This window comes from Thunnus maccoyii, chromosome 17 (assembly GCF_910596095.1).
Source record: "Thunnus maccoyii chromosome 17, fThuMac1.1, whole genome shotgun sequence".
Classification (NCBI taxonomy): Eukaryota; Metazoa; Chordata; class Actinopteri; order Scombriformes; family Scombridae; genus Thunnus; species Thunnus maccoyii.
The window spans coordinates 18,259,541-18,279,865 of NC_056549.1; the positions used below are offsets into that span (position 1 = coordinate 18,259,541).

General features: G+C 39.5%; 3 protein-coding genes across 6 annotated transcripts in view; 2 read left to right on the forward strand and 1 right to left on the reverse strand.

Annotated features, from left to right (window-relative positions):
- akap12b (A kinase (PRKA) anchor protein 12b) overlaps window positions 1–3,670 on the forward strand; it is a 47,473-nt gene extending 43,803 nt beyond the window's left edge. For both annotated transcript variants that reach the window (XM_042390675.1, XM_042390677.1), the window contains one exon: window positions 1,192–3,670. The gene's annotated coding sequence lies outside the window, so the exon portion shown is untranslated. The remainder of the gene's footprint in view (window positions 1–1,191) is intronic.
- Window positions 3,671–3,817: 147 nt separating this feature from the next.
- On the reverse strand, window positions 3,818–14,762 carry zbtb2b (zinc finger and BTB domain containing 2b). Its single transcript, XM_042391289.1, has 3 exons — window positions 12,279–14,762; window positions 8,811–8,991; window positions 3,818–8,383 (listed from the first exon to the last, which is right to left on the reverse strand). The coding sequence occupies exons 2-3, from the start codon at window positions 8,981–8,983 to the stop codon at window positions 6,967–6,969; spliced, it is 1,590 nt and encodes a 529-aa protein (XP_042247223.1). The 5' UTR covers window positions 8,984–8,991; window positions 12,279–14,762; the 3' UTR covers window positions 3,818–6,966.
- On the forward strand, window positions 12,149–20,261 carry armt1 (acidic residue methyltransferase 1). Of its 3 annotated transcripts, none has more exons than XM_042391291.1 (6): window positions 12,149–12,249; window positions 16,716–16,778; window positions 17,170–17,275; window positions 17,510–17,751; window positions 18,054–18,219; window positions 18,603–20,261. In XM_042391291.1, the coding sequence occupies exons 2-6, from the start codon at window positions 16,717–16,719 to the stop codon at window positions 19,383–19,385; spliced, it is 1,359 nt and encodes a 452-aa protein (XP_042247225.1). In that variant the 5' UTR covers window positions 12,149–12,249; window position 16,716; the 3' UTR covers window positions 19,386–20,261. The 3 variants fall into 3 exon arrangements, with proteins under 3 accessions (XP_042247225.1, XP_042247224.1, XP_042247226.1); XM_042391290.1 differs by lacking the exon at window positions 12,149–12,249 and adding an exon at window positions 15,971–16,307; XM_042391292.1 differs by lacking the exons at window positions 12,149–12,249; window positions 16,716–16,778 and adding an exon at window positions 15,971–16,307.
- Window positions 20,262–20,325: the final 64 nt, after the last annotated feature.

Below are 20,325 nucleotides of genomic sequence, written 5' to 3' on the forward strand. Positions count from 1 at the left end.
TGTTTTTCTTCTATCACAGGCTCAGTATGGAGTCAAGAAACTACATCGGAGTATGCATTTGTTAGATTCAAAGCCTCAAAAAGCACAAGTTGAGGTTTTTTTCAGTTGTTTTGACTGAATTATATCTTTAATATGTGCAGAGGAGTGCTTTTTTATGTGCAACGTTTTGTTTTTTTTCAGTAAGACTGTGTGATGTTATCTGATCTAGCCAATGAGGACGAGGAGGAGACAGAGACTGGGTGTAGCTCTCTTTCATATTTGTTAAGCAGTCATGCAATTCTGCAGCACAGAAAAGTGTAGAGAGGATTGAGGATGGGAGAGAAGGGCAGGAAAGAGATTTGTTAGTTACAGCAGCTTAATAGTAACAATGGTGCAGCAGCCATCTCACATTAAGTACTGTACTAAATCATATAAACAAACCTTGATGGGCTAAAACTGACAAATAAAAGAGGCAGATTGGTAAAAACTGTAAACTAGAACAAATAAAATGGGAATCTGAGATTAAAAAAAGAAAAGAATTTGGGGCAATTCATATAATGGGATATATGGTTTACGTGTACAGATGTACAGTATTAAATCATTTTTGATGTTATATACTAGTTGCTGTATACAATAGATATAAAAACAACCAAAGTATCATCTAATTTTAGTCTGTCCAAATAATGATTTGGACAAAGGTGTTTCTATCAGATTAAGGAATAGATTTGCACACCAATATTTCATAGGCAGATGTTTCAGAGAGGAGCCCAATGTCTTTATATATGATGTTTATTAAATCAGTACATCAAACTAGTGATACAGTCCCTACAGGCATTTGTTAAAATGGCTAGGATTAGACAATATAGGAAGCTGGAAGCTGTCACAGTATCCAGCTGATGGTACTGATTTCATAGTTAGATATCACTAATGAGTTGAATGAAAAAACAACAGGGTAAAAAAAAATCTCATATCCAATAAAGAAACAACAAACAGTCAGACTAACAATCTAAAAATGGCATACTTCACCAAAAGGAAAAGTAAATAGAGATTTCTATTTCTATATTCCATTGAAATAAAGTCTTAAAAATAAAAAACCAAGTTGTTTAAAATATATGATGTAATGTCAATCTCAAATGGTTTCTTTTTCCAAAGATGAAAAAATACAGTTATGTCTTGTTCCTAACATTTTGTTTTTGTGCCTCTCTGCCCCAGCTGAAGATGCAAGACCGATGCCTGGGAGACACACAGTCTGGACCAGGAAGTGAGTGATGAGGGAGAGAGAGAGAGAGAGAGAGAGAGAGAGAGAAAGAAAGAAAGAGGCTGCTCTGTGGTAACAGGCTGAGACTGGGCTCCGCCTTTCCCAGCCCAGAGAGACTGAGTGACTGAGCAACAGCTCCGCCATTCTCTCCATCTCCCCTTCCAAACGTACCCCCTACCCCACCCTGCAGCCCTATCACAGCGACGTGATGTCCCACCGCCATATCCTCACCCACTCACTCACTCTCACGCACACACACACTCACGCATGTCCTGTGCCTCAGAAGCATCCAATCTGGCTTGTAATCCGTGTGATGTATGTTCGGTGTCTCAGTGACTTTCCATTGCCCTTGCTGCATAAGGCAAGAGTCTGCAACCTGGACGAGTGTGTATCTGTGCATATGTGTGTGTGCGTGCGCTAGTGTGTTTGTATGTGTATAGTAGCTAGAGTGAGATTGTGTCAGAAGGTGAAGAGATGGAGGATTATTATCTTGTATATTGTATTTATATCTTGAGTATTTTCCTTTATTCACCCCTTTATTTTTTCATGTTTTTTGCCCTAATTTGTTATTGTATGACATTGTTGCATTTTTTTTTTTTTAATTAAGGCTGTGATACATCAGGTGTTCTTTTAAGCAACATAATGGCAATCAATTTAAAGTATGACACAGAGAAACATCGAAAAAGTTTGTTGTAAAAATGATCTGGCCGACAGGAATTTACCAAAACAAATTGTTGCATAAAAAGTGCCCTGTGTATCACACCTTCAATAGTCACATTCAAAGATTATTTCAAGACTCTGTAGCAATTATAACTAAACCAAGGTACAAGTGTGATTCCACTGTCAGTAAGTGATAACCCTGACTGCAAAAATCTAAATAGGAGGGCAGAGAGTGTGATGATATCTACTAGAAATGTACCACGTTTGACTTTTGAAACATTCATCTTGTCACAATGTGTTGCCCAATCTGCACCTCACCAAAATACTTCATCATCGTGTAGATAAGGAAAACAATCACTGCCTGATTTACTGTGAAAAAAAACAACATTGTTACACATTGTTTCATGTAATAATACAATAAAATTCTATAATAACACCCTCATTTGATCATGTGGCAGAGGTATTTGGTAAATAGTGATGTGCAGCAGATACATATGCCAATTTTTGACACTGGATGAGTCAAACTGGGTAGACACGTGCATGTGAGAAACATACAAAGCATAACATGTGCACAGAGTTACTGTGTGATATGTGTATTTTTGATGTGTGGCAGTTTAACTGAGATTAACAGCTTCTGTACTACACTATATTTATGTCTCCTGATGGAAAGAAAGTATGTTGACGCCCTCTGTTGCCTACAGAAAGTAGTACACCCATTAATTGATGTAACCAACGTCAACTGTATGTTTTAACAGGAGTGATAAAAATATGAAAATGTTATTTGTTCAGTTCAGTCTTATGCTAAACCTGCACTATGTTGTGTACATCACCCAGCATGATAGCTCAGGTTCATTAAACTGGCACCAGGGAGGACGTAGGTTGAGGATCTAGAGAGGCACAGATAGACAGACACATGGTACCAGAGATAAAAAACAAAAGCTCATTTTACTCTTAATTTAAAAGCCAAATCTAGTTAGGATAAATCAGGGTCATGTCCTTTGCATTGCTCACAGGATAAGACATGAGTTGCATCCAATTAAATTCTACTCAGCCACTTTCATTCACTCATAAAACCTAAGTTATATGGTCAGGGGTTTCTTTTGCAACTTTATTGGCAAAGTGGGCAATGTGCTTTGGATGTACGAATATCTGAAGCATTACCGGGACCCTGTTTTTCCACCAAAGCAAACATGTGACCATGGGTTACACTGATATTAGTTTAATTCATACCAAATTTGGCAAACTTGAATTGTGTCAATCATTCTGACATTACGAGAATTAAAGGTGAGTGCTTCTATTTAGTTGTTAAACCAGTGGCTATAAAAGCTCACATTTCACTAAGCTTTACGACCAAATGACAAAGATCAGGAAGTTAGGACCCCTGTTAGGTCACGACTTACCTTTACTTTGACTCAATAGGGTGTGTCACATCCATACTTGCTTTATGTAAAATAAATGATTAAACAAGAGAGAGTGGACTAAAGAATTTTGCTATTGTTGCATAATGTAAAGCATTTAGTTGGGGCACCCGCCCACCTTCAGTCCTCCCTGCTTTTTGTAACACACTTAACTGTGAACCTGTTAACATTTGTACAGATTGTATACCTGTGTACTTACAAATCATATTGTTGTAATAATAACTAATAACCTACAGCCATTTATCATAATATTCATGTAGCATGGTCTTAATTGTCTTTTATATTTTCCATGCTGTTAATAGTAAGGATACAGAAACTTGTCTATATTTCATTCAATAAAGTTAGAGAAAACTGGTCTGTGTTTCATATTTATGCCTGAATCTGTACTTTGATAGATATATTAACCACTTGAGGAAAGATAATAATAAGACTGTTATTTATTGCTAACTGTAAGAGACAAAGACAAAAAAGATCCACAATTATCAAAAGACATGTTTTTATTGTTCATTCTAAATTAAAAAAAAATCAAAGTTGTTTATACAGAAAATTACTCACATTCCTGAGAACACAGATTGATCACAGTAGATGTCAGATGGGCATGGGTGGGGGGGGGGTTGGGGTAACATTGTGAGCACAAGTATCATGGGATGGGGGGTCGTCACTAGTCCTGAAATTTATGTTTTGATAAACAACATTGGACAGACAAGACAACGCCAAACTTCTCATCTTCCTGAGATACTGAGATGTTTTAAAACACTCACACATACACAACCATTAAATTACAAGACTGGTGTGGTTAAGGAACAACTACAACTTGAACTGAAGGATTTACATTTTCCACGGAACTGTGCATATGTCTGTGTATCAACTGAGCTTAATTGCGCAAATAAATGTCAGTAGTACAGCATTTCAGTTGTCTCAACAATACAGGTTTGAGTCAAGAGACAAACAAGAACTTCCCCGTTACTCAATACTAAACACTCACATTGATGTTTTTTTTTTTTTTTATCTGAAGTGAAATGGAAATTTGATTCATGGCAGGCAAAGCTGGACATTTAAGAGGCAAGGACACAACCACATGAGTAAAAATATCATGGTTCCATTTTGATAGCTTCCCCCTTCACTAGACCTGAGTAGACAGTAAAGAAAAACAGCTCCATCTAGCCAAACACTGGGCTAATCGCAAGGAAGCGACCACTGCTTTCCAAAATTTCTCATTGCAGGTTTTTTAAGTACAGAAATTCCACTTAAACCAAATTGGATCTGGACTTCATCCTCACTGTCATGAGCCTGTGCTTAATGAAGAAAAAATTGCTTGGGTGAAATCAGCTAAAAAAAAACTGTACATCAAACATACTCGGGATGGGCATTTTCACTAAATGGTTAAAAAATTAAAACGATTGAAAGGCAATGTTGTATCAATCAATAACAATGCAATGTAGAATTTATTGCCCACTGGAGGGAACAAAAACAATATCAAGAGTTTTACAGGAGTCCTTCCCTGTATAACTTTTACAATTATTTCATAGGCTGAACACACACACGCATACACATACACTTGCAGGGAAATGTCAGCTAATCTTTTTACTTACAAGTTCATCTCAACATTCAAATATGTAAAAAACCTTAAATTAAGTTCAGATTTGTAGAGAAATCAAGACAGTAATGTTAACTGATATTTTTCAAATTGGCATAAACCAGCCAGTCTTGGCCTGAAAACAGCCTTACTGACATTTTTTTTGTATGAACAACTTGTATTATATTACTTACACTGTTGTTACACTTGACATGTTTCAGGATAGCAAACCTACACATCACTTCCCTTGTTTCACTTTCACTTGACATGCATGTGAAGATTTGTCATACTTTCCAGTCCTAAGTAGTATTTCTGTTCTCTAAAAGTTTTGCAAATTGTAAATTAAATAATATCTTTCATATTCCCATAACATACTGTATGTATTATGAATCCAGGTAGTCTGATACATAGAGTTAACACCCTGTCACTTTATACATCTTGCAAACTGTGTCTTATTAAAGCTAACTCTCCCTTATCACACTGGCATCCCTGTCTGAGTTTACACGACGTCAACACTGACAGGTTAAATTCTACTACTCTAAACTTCTTCTTCCACAATGTTTTCATTTATATAATCACAGTAGCAACTGCTGTTATTTTGTACAGTTTGGACAAAGTTAAAGAACAAATATAAATGTCAGAGAGCCTTTAAAAATACATGTTTCCCTTTCCATAAAATTAGCAAGTTAGTATTTAGTATAAATTTTGTTGAGGGTAAGATAAACTGAAGATCCTAAATAATCTTTTTAATCATAGTGAAGCAGGTTTATTTTAAAAAGTTAAACTTTATTTAAGCTCAGATTTTTACTTATATGTTGAAGAGATTAAAAGATCAATTATCATGCCCATCCCTAATACATAAACTTTTGCTAAACCAAATTTATTCCTATTCTGAAAGCTATTTATCTACTTATGTACACACACCTCTGCAATATAATGTAATCTTTGCAAATATAGCATTGTATTTAAAATTAGAAAAGAAAGTCAAACAAAAAATTAAGGGCTTTTAGGAGTAGATTCAAGCTAATCATATAAAGATGTACAATATTGTACAGGACAGCCTCCCATCAAGGTATGTGCGTATGGATGGAACATGTAGCTTCTTAAATCAGTAACCAAAGACATACATACACAACATAACAAGTAAATAAGAGACATTTTTAAAAAAACAAAAAAACAAAATGGCACCACTGTAAACATGACAATGACCACTGTTGCTCACTGTAACCAATTTTCAGTGACCAAATGCATATTATGAACAGTAATTAATATGGTGTAATGAGACAAGAACCATAATCACACTTAGCACAGTTGACAAAAACAGAGTATAACAACTAAATGTTTACTGAGAAAGATGCAACTAATGGTCATTAAATTACATTACAATGTATTCATTCTGTTGAGCCTAAATGCAAATGGAAGACATGTACTTTCCTGCATATTGGACATCAACTCAAAAAGAGCACAGATTGTCTCAGGTCTGAATATATTGTGTGGTTTAGCTGGAATTATGATTCTATACCTGATCTGCAGACCAGCCTTTCATTTATGACCATGAAGAAACATTACTTCCAGAGGGAATGAATGTAAGCAGTTTGCACCTCTACTCCTTTTCAAACCTAGCACAGCTAAGTTATCTCTCGATGTGCTCATGCTGTCTCCTCCGGAACCGTCTACTGTGCTTCCTCTTCCTTCTTAACTGAAAGTCAGCCCTGTGCAGCCTCGCCACAACGATTGCTCTTCAGAAAAACCAAGCTGGTAGAGCCCGACGTGAGAATCCAACGCCAACGTACACCAAACAGTAAAATGATGAGATGAAACAAGGTAGTAGTTATTTTCCCTCCCTCATTGGTATTTAACTTAGCCTTGAGCCAAATGGTTATGTTACTTGCTGTACACCCCCAAAAAGCCTGACAACCTCCCACCCACACACACACATACACACAAAAAATAAGTTTTAAGTAGATGAGGAACCTCCAACATACACACCCTGACTAACTTCTCTTTTAGATTACCTATTAACCATAATTTAGAAAATAAACGTGTTAAAAAATGACAAATACACAGTTTTGGCACTACTCTACGAGGATCTCTTCAGTCTTTATGGGTTCAAGTGGGGTGGCAGAGTTGGACAAATCAGAGCCTTCGTCTTTAGAAAACTCTTCACGCTGGAGCAGCATGCCTGCCCCCGTGTTTCCCTGCTGCCCCACTAATCCCCCTTGGGTGAAGCATAGGTGTTTGATCACCTCATTGGGACTGGAGAAGGTTGTTGCACAAATGTTACATTTGTAAGGCTTCGAAGAGCCCAAGAACATTGCCTCCATCTGGCTGCTGTCATCCCCCGCAGTGCAAAGCTCCATGCTTTGTCGGTCCACCATGGTGTAGGCGTCAGCCCCCTGGTTCAGGCACACGTGGCGGGCCGCCTGGTTGGCACGGCAAAAGCTCTTGCCACAAGCACTGCATTTGAAGGGCTTGCCTGTGTGGATGTACATGTGTTCACGCCAATGGCTCTTCTGAATGAACTTGCGCCCGCAGGTGGAGCACTCGTACTTCCGCCGCTTCACTTCACGGTCCAAGTCAGCATTCTCCAGGTTGTCGATGTCCGCAATGTCCGACGGAGGCGGTGTGTCTGCCTGAGAATTTATTCCCCCAAACCCCCAACTGGACGTGGACACCTCTGCTCGGGGAGAGTCCGAGTTGGTACCTGAAACAGGTGTTTGCTCGCTATCACTGATTACCTCGACTGCCGCAGCGGCACCTGAGGCATTTGCGGCGGCCTTGTTTCCCTTAAGGATTCCCTCCATCTCTAGCATGCTATGTTCTCCAGTCATTACAGGTGAGAGTGCATTGCTGGACTCCGACGGGGTCTGCTGCAGAGCCTGGGTGTGCTGGAGGAGGTGCTCTCTCAGAAGGCTTCTCTGGGTGAATCGACTCCTGCACAGATGACAGGAGTAATGCTTCCTAAAGGAGGAACTTCTCTTCATGATGCTGGGCTTCACATGGAGGATGGCATTGGCTGCGGCACCATCCGCAGTTAGCAGGTCCGTTCCCCCTTCCTCAACTGTAGGCTTTGTGCCGCTAGTTGAGGCCTCCATGTCTGGAGGTGAGGAAGCCAATTTGAACGGTAAGGAATCTGTGTACGCAACTGCGGCAGCTGGTGTGGATGGACACTTTCCCTCTGAGCTGAGTTGCTCCATGTCGAAGGGTGAGGAGAGCTGCCGTCGAGCGGCTAATCTAGCTGACATTGCCACTTGTTGGTCAGAGATCTGGATGCCGTAGAGGGAGGTCGAGAGGTTGATGCTGTGCTCAGGGTGCGAGTACACCGACTGGCTGGCTTCCTGCAAGAGCGGATAGGCATGCAGGAATCTGACCCCCTGCTCCAGCCGTGCAGGGTCTATCAACTGGGGTGCAAGCTTGCCTGTGTACATCAGGTTGAGGAGGTAGCTGAAGATATCTGGCTGTATGTCAGCGGCCTTCAGACGCACACAGTCACTGAAAGACAAAGACAGTCAACACATAATGAGTGACAAACAGTGAGAGATCTTATGAATGTTGTCAATATTCAGTATCAACACAAGGTCACAGCAGTTTTGGCTGAGAGAGGTTTAATTTGTAAAGAAGAAAGAACAATACCAGTAAACACATCATGTTTTGATCTTAATGCTGTTTACACAACCTCCAATTTGATATCTTAATTTGAGCTACTGATTTCAACATTTCATGTTTTAGATTAGTTTTGGGTCATCATACAAAATGATTTAGATGCAGCTCTTTTATGTTTAAATCAGCATTATTCAGACATGATACCTGTATGTTTTAACAGCAGAACTGGATTTAGGTTAAATTCTGTGATGGGACCACCAAACGTATTTTTACTTGTCATTAACTTGCATACACTGTTAGTACAATCCTACTTTACCTGTCCTGGTGAATGAAGAGCATTCTAAAGTAGTTGGAGAAGGCGGCGAGGACGGCCTTGTGGGCTTTGAAGAAGACATCTCCGATAGCCACAGTGCAGTCGCACAGGAAGCCAAACTCCCTCTGAGCGTTAAGCTGCTGCAGCAGGATAAGACCATGGTTGGCCAACTCCATTCTTCAACCTGCACAAAGGCGCACACACACACACACAAACAGCATTCAGTTTCCTGTCTGGAAGGAGACCAGAGTTTATTGTGACCACAAAGAGTCAGGCTGACAGGGGTGATCTAACGACCTTGTAAAGGCTAACTTAACACAATAGTGAAGAATCATTTTGTGACACTGCAGACAATTAGTCTAACAATAATGTCATAGAGAAGTATGCCTATAAAAACCTTGGTCTGATTAGTCCTCGTATTTTTCTAGCATGGACTTGGACATGTTTTGCAATGGTAATGCAGAGTATAAACAAGTTATTTGTGAATTCAAATCTCCTCCAGGACAGCAAAACAGCAATGATAACCACAGTGTTCAGGCGGCTTCCTGTACAGGCTACTCTAATTGCCTTTAAACTGGCTTTGTACACAGACAGAGAGAGTTCCTTATTGACATCTTATGACTATTTCCAGAATACCACTCTCACATAATCCCTGTGGTCAATCTCAAGGGATACTGGGATAGTTAGGACGAGCACACAGTCTAGTTACATAACACTGTCCAATTTCTAGCACAGTCTTACTGAGCCCTGGCTAAAGAAAAAGCTGCATTAATTCTGTGGACACTTCTAGTTTTTCATTTGTTGCTCCTACATTCATAGAGATCCACTTCAACATCAGGGTCTTACAGTAGTTGAGCTACAGTAAGTTGTGGCCAATAAATGTTACTGAGAAACCCTGAAAACAGAAAGTTGATTTAGCTCTTGTGTGTGTTCACTGAAAACGTCTACTAAACACTACTTTGCATGACTTGGTTGTGACGGAGTAAAAGCCCACCGAACTCAATCTAAAGGGACATTTCAGGGCTCAGTGCGCTCTGTTGACCAATGAGATGGGTGCTGTTGACCCGACAGGTCACTGGAGGACTAAGAGGGCTTCAGGCCATCACATGATCAGGGTTATGGGTGTCGGCACACATTCCTAAGGCAGAACTGGTTCTTTCCCCTTCCAGTGGAAAATGGAAACAGCCCCGGGGCAGGGTGAATCTCCTTTCTCCAGCACTTTCTCCACATAACACTTAAAACTGTGAGAAGGCAGAGGATAATGGATACTTCATCAGCCAATTTATCTCAAATGACCAGAAACCTGTAATTCTGTGTACCCCCTGCCGGACACGCAGACACACTCAAATATCTCTATACACATATGTATTTCATCAAAGAGGTCAGAGTTCAAAGATGCTGGCACTGCAGTGCTCCAGGAAAAGGCTAGGTTTCCGCGTCTTGCGCAAGGCCACAGCTACAGCTGGCACTAGAGATGTAAAATACCAACAAACCACACTCCTGTCACAGACAACTGCTCAATTTATGGTCATTTGGAGGCTATGATTTGAGGTGCCGTTGAATGGTAAGAGCTGAAAACAATCGACAATTGATCAGCAACTATTATGATAATCGATTGATCGTTTTAGACATTTTTCAATTAAAATTCCACACATTTACTAGCTCCAGCTTCTAAAATGTGAGAATTTGCTGCTTTTCTTTATCTTTTAGTCTCTTGGGCTAATAACAGGCATTTTTCATAGACAAAAAACAGCAGATTAATCAATAATGAAAATAACTTAGTTCTAGACTAAATATCAGAAATAACTTTGTATAAATCCCTTTATATCAATGAAGACAGAAAAAATATTAGAAATACCTCTCAGTTTAACACAATATAATTCAACAGCACTACAGCCTCCAAAATGACGATCAATTTGAATCAGAACCTCTCCAGAACAGTTTCAACAAGAACTGACCACTATAACCTTCATGTTTTGTTGTATTAGTGTACTAATGATGTCAGTATTGCCGACTGAACCTGCAGCTCCCCAAATACTTCTTATCCTTTCTGCAGCATCTCAATACATCTAACAGGTAATAACATATATTGTCATTACATACATTATCATTTTTATTCAGTTGGAAAACACAACAAGTGACAGTAGAACAAATACAACATAACCTGGAGCAAATAGTTTTCATGGGGTACTCAGGAGTATATACTGTATACTCTCTCATTGTCAGCTATTCCATATTTAAACAGTTTGGTCCCTTATCGGTGCTTTGATTCATGTAAATAATCCACTTTTGCAGATTTCTGTCAAAATTAGCTCCTTTAATTCTCAAAAAATGGGTAATCAGCCAAATCCTCTTGGCTTGAGGATCTGGAGGATCGGCTTTACACTAAGGCTGAAATTACTTCATTAGTGATTAAGTACTGTTTATTTTGCTGCTGTATTGTTTGGTCTATAGAACAGCAAAAAAAAAATAAAATGTACATCACAACTTCCCAGTAGTCATGGTGATGTCTTCAACTGTCTTGTTTTGTCCAACAAACAGTCCAAAACCCAAAGATATTCACTTTATAATCACTGAAGACTAAGAGAGTAAGAAAATATTCACATGTAAGAAGCTGAAACCAGGCAAGTTTTGCAGTTTTCCATTAATAAATTGTTTTAGTTCTCCATTACAACAGTTTCTTGTTATAGTTTTTTTTCTGTCTCTTTGCCTGTGGCTCCTCTATATGCATCACAGAAACGTTATTTCAATAATATCTTTGGAGTTCAGTCCAACTCCAGAAAACATAAGTTTGCTTGCAGATCGGCCACACAGCCTCAAATATGGCTGTTGGCTGGCTGAACAGATACTTTCAGTTTTCATGAAAAATATACAAACGTGTGCCTGATTGCTATGATTTCGCAAGACACAACTATTGATCAGGATCACGCGTTAATCAACACTAACTTGTTTGCAACAATAAAGCACCGCCCCTGATGTGATGTAGACACGTGGAACATTACTTCCGTAGTGCGAGTTTCTGTTATTCGGGAAATACACCGTTGAAACTAACATGTGCGGGAAGCTTGTGAGGAATGTAAACACGCTGTGGGAATAAACTAGTTCAATAATGCGAACAATAAATAACAGCAACAGTACATAAGGCTTTCTACAAGGAGCACATACACACACACACACAAAAAAAACGAGCGCAACCGGACGGACTCTTGCCTGTGCTTCGGGTCTCTCTCGGTCGCTGCTTGCTAGCGCGAGAAAACGGACATGCACGCACGCACGCGGGGCGCGCGCACACAGCACACACATACGGGGGAAAATGAGCGAGAGACGCAAGGGGGATGGGGTTGGTCACGAATGCGTTTCTTTTAACTTCCCCGTGACAATTACAGTTAACCAAAGCGTACACAAGTAGCCAAATAACGTCCCACTACCCGTAAACGAATGGGTGAGTATGTAGATAAAAAACAGCCGTACCTGCGCTCCGTTTAAATCCGCGGAGTTTGCCGTGTCGCCGTTGTTTGTTTGTTACCGGAGACTCGTCCGTCCTCTCTGGGCTCGCAGCAGCTTGTACTGTTCCTTGAAAAACGCAGCATTCGTTGGCGGCGGAGAGGGGTCGTCCGTCGGTGTTTTCCGGTTAGGGGTTTTACGTTACAATCACATGACTGTGGGTAAAAAAACAGCCAAAAAACAGCCGTTGTAAAAATCCGTTGAGCAAGGAGGAGGCGGTTGAGTTAACGTTAATTTCACACACACTGGTTGTAACCGCCGTGAGGTTCAATCTCTCGCTAGCCAGCCTTTTGACAGCCGGTGAGTTCGAACATAAATAGCTAACAGTTACGTTGACTCATCGTATGGTAGTTAATCATTCTGTCGTTGTCGTTAACGACACGTTAAACATAAAACCGACGTGTGTGACTGTGAGTGTGTGTGAATGTGTTGTCCCTCATCCTCCCTTACTGAAATAACGAAACATTGCTTTGCCCACACAGTCTTCTCACATTTACATTTTAGGTTGAAGCTACAAACCGGTTCTAGGTTTTCAACAAGTTAAAGGAAGTATACAAATAAATAAAGTTACCATCTACATTTTAAAAATATTTATTATGCCAATATCAGAGCATGATTCTTTAGCTTTAATAATACGAATACTAAATTATTCTCATAACCTAGAGACAGTATTGCCATTATAAAGTGAAATCATTACCTTTTGAACCTTTACATATCTAAAGAGTAACTGACAACATGAATTATGTGCAAGGAGATAAAACAAAATACTAATAAGAGGTTAATCTAAATTCACCACTGAAATTGTACTGTACATTTTAAAAAAGTATATTTTTATTACTGTAAACTTTTGTATCAACATAAATTTGGCTATAAGTGTATTTTTTATGTTTATTTGAATTATTTAGTCTTTTAAGTTTTGATCTCAGACTAATGTAAGTGGAGGCTGTTAAAAACAGTCATAAATTAAAAGAGTTGAGTTGCCTTAGTTATATTTATATTTGGACAACAAGCAGAGGCCCTGATATCATTCATCTCTGAGGATCATAGATCACAGTAGAACATATTTGTTTAAGCTTTGTTTTTTTTTAGTAGGACACCTTGAATTATGAATTGCACAATATATTTAGGACCATCAGCTTCTCAAAGGTTGGAGTATACCCCTCTTTCTTTTATATTTTTACACTGAGGCAGTTTCACAGTGCTTTTACACTTTGCCACACTTGGAAGGGATACATTTTCAAATGTTTTGAGATGACAGCTTTGATTAATCCTTGGTGAGGTTTTTTCATTGCTATAGCCCAGTTAGAGGGAGGATAGAATGATAATTAGGCTATTTGTGCAAATAATAAAAAAATCTACTCATTCCACTGTCAGGAAAGTTATTGCTCCATTCTGTTTTACAACTGTAATACCTGATTTCACGCAAAAATCTCATACCTCATACCTGCATTTGGCTATTCATACCAGACTATATTTGTCATTGGTAAATTCTTGGCTGTAGTTGGTAAATGTAACTGTGAATACAATGTTTTGATGTTATTAAAAGCAGCATTGCTTTTACATCAAGGATTCAACAAGCTAACAAACAGTACAAAATGCATGTTATCTGCTGTTTGGGCAGTGCTTAACTTGGGTTTCCTTTTAAGTGGATAGTCATTTCCAAACACTTACAGTAAGTAGAAAACTGCATATTATGGCAGTGAGATGTATAAATTGATGATCTCAACTGAGGGTAGCCTGCCAAAAAGACTGAACTGACATATTCAAATTTCTGTGGGAAACCATGCATCTTTTAATAGAAAAAAGTACCAGTAGAGGGAAAGAGTCTTGGAAATGGATTTAAACCAAAAAACACATTCCTCATAGCCTGTCCAGATGGAGGCACAGGAAGTGTAGGAGGACCTTTTTCACAGAAGCACTTTGGAGTCACGTCAATATATGTTTTCATGAGTGAGTTGGTGGATGTTGTCCCAGTGTAAACACCAATTTTTGCCAGACTTGTCATTACAGGGTTGCATTTCAGCCTTAGGACAGGGAGTAAAAATGCTTGCTGCGCAGGCAGAGAATGGGAGTCTGTAAAAGGAGACGGGAGACATGGGAGGGGGCAGAAATGTCTACGAAGCAGGGCCCGAGGATCTTAAAGTCTCTGTCCTGTCAACAAACAGACCTATATCTGATCTTGTCCACAACTTTACTGAAACCAATTAGCTGATAGAAATGGGGGTTGGGGGTACAAAATGTTTCACAAACAGATCAACTGGCAGAGAAATAGCAGATGATAATGACAACCAAACAAAAGCTTTGCTGAAAGGCTCACAGCAGGGGTTTATTGAAAGAAGATACACTATTAACACTGGCTCACTGTTATTCATCATTAAAATCAATACATTCTAATCAATAGATTTTATACAATTAGGAAAAAGTGATGTAGGCTGCTGTCTGCCTTTCTTCATATGCCATCTCTTTCTCTGTTTGTCCTCCTTGTTTCTTTCTCTTAGCTTGCTCAAAAGAGATGCTGGCTGGACTTTCACATGACTGCTCTGCCACTGATTTCCAGTAAATTGATTTCTCTGCGATAAAGCATTTTCAAAACCAACAACACAGACTGCATGAAATTGCTTAAAACGTAAAAAGTACAGTGAGATTTGCGTCTGATTTGGCCAATCCTGACGTCACTGCACAAGCGACTTTGCACACAACATATTCAGTCACTCAAATGAAATACCAAGGCTGTTTGCCTGCTGTTGCGCGACTGTATGTGGTGAGCTGCAGCACCTGTTTAAACAGGGCCTTTAACGTTAACTGCCGCCCTCCCCCCGTTCATGGCCTGTTTTGAAACCGGAGTGGTGAGTCACTGCACTCTCGGTTTAGAAAAACAGATCCGGCCAGGCTGGGCCCCGGCGGGGGGAAGGGAGGCCGGCGGTGGATGAACACCGGAGGTGGACGCAGCTGGACTCCCACTCCCAAGGACCCCACATCCTGACAACGGCCTGCCGTGTTCCCATAGTGACCGGGGCTGATCTGAGAGAAAAGAAGAAAACGCCGCCAGAATTAATTGATGCGCGTATTTTTCCAGCCTAATCGAGGGTGCAGCCAATCAATTGGTCACAAAAAGAGAACCGAGGGTGGAGAGGCCGTCCCGGTTTCCAACCCTAAAATGGACCATGAACCTCATTAGTCTGTTCCCTAATGCTTTGGTTTTGTTCACCATGGGTGTGTCTTCTTGAAGCACCTCTGTGTGTTGACTGCATTTGTTTTAGGCCTTCATTGGGAACGAATTAGGCATCGAAAAACATTTTTGAGAAGAGATTGTTTTCGTACATACGTGACCTAATTGTGAAATGTAGCAGCACAGACCCTAGACTCTGTTATAACAGGCTTAGAAACCTTTCTATTCAGGATTGCTTTTTCGTCTTAACTCTCAATTTCTTAATGTTAGATATTTTTTAACACTGTAGCACTTTGAGATTCACTGCAAATGAAAAGTGCACTATACAATAAATGTATTATTATTATTATTATTATTATTATTATTATTATTATTATTATTATTATTATTATTATTATTATAAGAAGAAGAAGAAGAATAACGAATACTTAGCCATTACTCAATGTAGGCTATTAACTTTTATTAACTTATTTTGAAATGCCAAAACCCTGGCTGTCTCACGAAAAAAAAAAGTTAAAAGAATACAACATAGGCTACATAAACTTATTTTACACTCACAAATAAGTTTAACATATTGTAGTTTATTGTAGGCTTAGTTGTAACATACACACTACTGAATGTCCATATTTTCATGTATCTTAGTATTTCATCATAGGTCTCATTGAGGGCCTCACTAGTGTTTCCCACACTACCCCCTCCCTTCTTTTCCCGCCAAAAAGCCTTGGGGGTTAGACATCTGCCATTTCCTGATAGGGCGAATCAATGTCTCCATGACAACCGTTGCCACGGACAACAGGGGATGCCTCGAGGATGCTGCCACAACAGCGGTAAGCCATGCGCAATGCGGCAGCGCGTATCACGGTTTGATTCAGCTGAGAAAATACACATTTTGAGTCATTTAACGCTGAAAGCAGCCATGTGGCACAGAGAGCGAGTCGCAAGGCTTAAGTGTGCCATGTTATAAATACTACATGCTCAGGACCGCTAGATGGTAGCACCGCATCCTAAATAAAAACCCAAGTTTACAGGGAACCAGGAAATGAAGTTAGAATTAAAATGTAGAATATTTAGCAGCAGGAAGAGAAGAAGTGAAGCTTGATATCATCTGCTCGGCTTCGTTAGTCACACCAATTGAACGATTACACGTCGTTTTTAAGCAGAACCTTAAACTAAGTTCCTGTCCTGAAAACTGTATAAATAAAGTTTTATTTTGAAGCTTCTTTTCATCCTGCTAGAATGATGGCGGCTGATCAGACTGTGCGCGGAGTTCCTCCTTCTCTGTCTGCTAAAGTGGTTGGGTATGTTGACAGCTGCTTTAACTACCTTGTAGTAATGTAAAATATTGTGGGTAACAACAGTTGTGTACCAAAACGGATCGGTAATGTGAGCATTACCGTTCCCGAGCATGCAGTAGCGTTAGCTTTTAGCTAACAGGTTCTTTAAGTTGGTAATAATTTACAGTTACTGTACACATCACGTTGTATGACGTTAATTCAGTTAATGTTAAATCTACCCAACATCTTTGCTGACAGCACTGTTAGTCAAGCAAGTAGTATGATTGCAGTCGAAATGTCTGCAAAGCTAGGGCTAACATAACTTGCTAATTAGCTGGGTAGCTTACTAGTCCTAATGCAGCGCTAATAATAAGAAATGCCACTATAATGTTATGGATATATCTGTTCCCTCCAGGTCATTTGCTTATTTGACGGTGAAAGACAGATTGCCGACCATCCTGACTAAAGTAATAGACACAATCCATCGCAACAAAAACAAGTTTTTTGAAGAATATGGTGAGGTAAGGCTTTTTCAACCCTTTTTTCTTTATGTTGTATGTTTTTAATGTTGTAGCACTTTGAGATTTATTATGAATGAAAAGTGTGGAATAAATTAAATGTATTATTATTATTGTTTAGTTACTGATCAATCAAATCAATTTCATGGTGCTTTCCTTCACTACATCTGGAATTATGAGGCTCATTTGAAAATATCAACCTGGTCTTCCTTGTGTTTCCTCTTTGTTTTCATACAGGAGGGTATCGAGGCAGAGAAGCAAACTATTTCTCTGCTGTCTAAGATGAGAAATGAGCTGCAAACTGATAAGCCTGTACTAGCTCTGACGGATGGCCTGAAAGACTCAGACTCCTGGAACCAGTACCTGCAGAGACAACAGGGACTGCAAGGGGACCAGGAGTCTGTCAGCTGGTTCAAGTCTCCATGGCTTTATGTGGAGTGCTATATGTACCGCAGGATACAGGAGGCTGTCTGGCTCAAGTGAGAGGCATTTACCTTGTGTAATATGTCACAATGTCGGTTTAGATATGTTAAGTAATAGAAGAAGTTTTCTATATGATGTTGGTGAAATCAATCTCAGACAAATTTGACATAATTGTTGAATTTGTTTCATTAGACTGTAAAATTTAGTTTCAATTTTTTCAATCTAGAAAGATACAAGAACAAAATTACATATGAAAAAAGCTGATGTTGGTATATTGCCCAGCCTTTGCTTTTCTTGTTTCTTTACATTATGTGCTAGTTCTGCCCCAGTCATGATTTTATTTCTGCTCTCATTACAGTCCTCCCATCAATGACTATGATGTCTTTAATGAAGGAAAGACTCAGAGCTTTTTTGAGTCTCAGCAGGCTGTGGTAGCTCTATGTACATACTTGGAGGATGTCAACAAGAACATGGAAGAAATTTCTAAAAATCAGCTGCTTGAGCATTTCAACAAACTACTAAAGGTCAGTACCTATTCAATAACTTAGGGGCAAGTGAAGTGTTTAACTGATTAGTCAGTGAATGAATTGGTAAACAAATCCATTCATCTATTTTCCTTGCTTATCCAATTTAGGGTCATTAGTCAATAAATATAAATATTCAGATTGATTTAACTTTATTTATGTATTTATTTGAACATAGTGAAACTTAAAGATATATAAATGTAGCCATTTAAAAAAATATATTTATGAGGCACACAGTTTTGTTAAAGTAAAAAAGTCTACTAGATCAACCTGTATCAACCACACACTGTTCAAATGATCACAAACTCAGACAATACAATTCTTAAAACTGTTATTGCTGTACAAAAGAGAGTTATATTGTTTTATTATTTGACTCTTCTAAGGTTTCTCTATGGGGGAACAAGTGTGACCTGTCAATCTCTGCTGGTCAAGACAACTCACAGAAGACCAGTCCCTTAGAGTCCCTCAACAACTTACAACCCTTTATCTTGGTGGATGACTCCAACATGGTATGGTCAACTCTTATTTCTGCCCAGAGGCCAGGACAGTCAGGGAAAACAACCTCTGGTAGAGTGGATATCGTTCTAGACAATGCTGGCTTTGAGTTAGTCACTGACTTGGTCCTAGCAGATTTCCTGGTTTCCACTGGCCTAGCCCGTGAGATTCATTTTCACGGTAAATCCATCCCATGGTTTGTCTCTGATGTCACAGCAAACGATTTTCAGTGGACCATCCGGCAGACTATGGCAGCCAATCACAAGTGGATGTCGAAGAGTGGTGTGCAGTGGCAGAGCTACCTGAAGGAGGGTGTGTGGTCCTATCATGACCATCCTTTCTGGACGCAGCCACATGAGTTCTGTGACATGGCAGCTGATGCTCCTGACCTGTATGCGACCCTGCAGGGGGCAGACCTGGTGCTGTTTAAAGGTGATCTCAACTATAGGAAGCTGACAGGGGATAGGGAATGGGACCACACAGTTGGCTTTGATACTGCTCTGAGGGGTTTTGGACCCGCACCACTGTGCAGCCTTAGGACTCTGAAGGCCAACATTCAGGTCGGTCTGCAGCCAGGCCAGGCAATGAAGCTCAGCTCCCAAGATCCAGACTGGATGACCAGTGGCAAATTCGCTGTCGTTCAGTTTCACAGCCCAAACTCAGAACAGTAAGACTGACTTCAGCAGGAAGACATGCATTCATGCAATGTCACAGTAAGCAGTGACATAAGCAGGAGTTATCTTTGAGCCATAAGAGCATTTAGTTACAGGAGTTTATTAAATGGTGTCCTTGTTCCTCATTGTCAGTTATCATGTTTGATACATAAATGCACAATAACAATTGTTTAATTTTTATTTTCACTGTAGACTTGTATCATGATCTCATGCTTAAAATATTTGCACTTTCAGACTAAAATGTCTTCTTATGATTTGAACACAATTAAATTGTTTACTGTGACAAATGTATTCATGGAGGTGACACAAAAGATTTCCATTGCATTTTATCAAAAATTGCAGATAAGTCATAATGTTTACAGGTTGATATAAATGCTATAAACAAGTATTGCGTTGAAAATTTAGCAAGAATTGGGCTTTATAAATCCTCATCTTTACAGCAGCAATACTGTCGCTCCTGCATGCAATTTAGAAGAGTGATGATGAATGTAATATACAGTTATTTTAATGCAGCTCAGGTTGTTTCACTGTTATTGATATGCATGCGTCAAAACATGCAGACATTCATTTAAATTCACCTAAGGCATGTCGTAACATCTCTGGATAAATGTTTTGCTCAGTTTGAAAGATGGTGGACTGTTATTGGGGCAGTGTAACAACAACAGTGACGACGTGTGCTTGTTTTGTTTTAAATGGCAACCCAGACCTCTATCTCCATAGATAAACGTGGATTTCTCTGTACACACTGTTATGTAATTCAAATCCTCATTGTCGGTGTTAGTACCTCAGCGGTGATAACTGGATTCTTCTCAGTGCTGCTGAGGGAAATTATATCATTTTCATTAATAGGTTTGATTAAATAAAGAACTGCAATGACTGGTCTCTTTTTTTCCCCACTGTTGTATTTAAAAGCATGAGATGTGAAGTGTGAGTAATA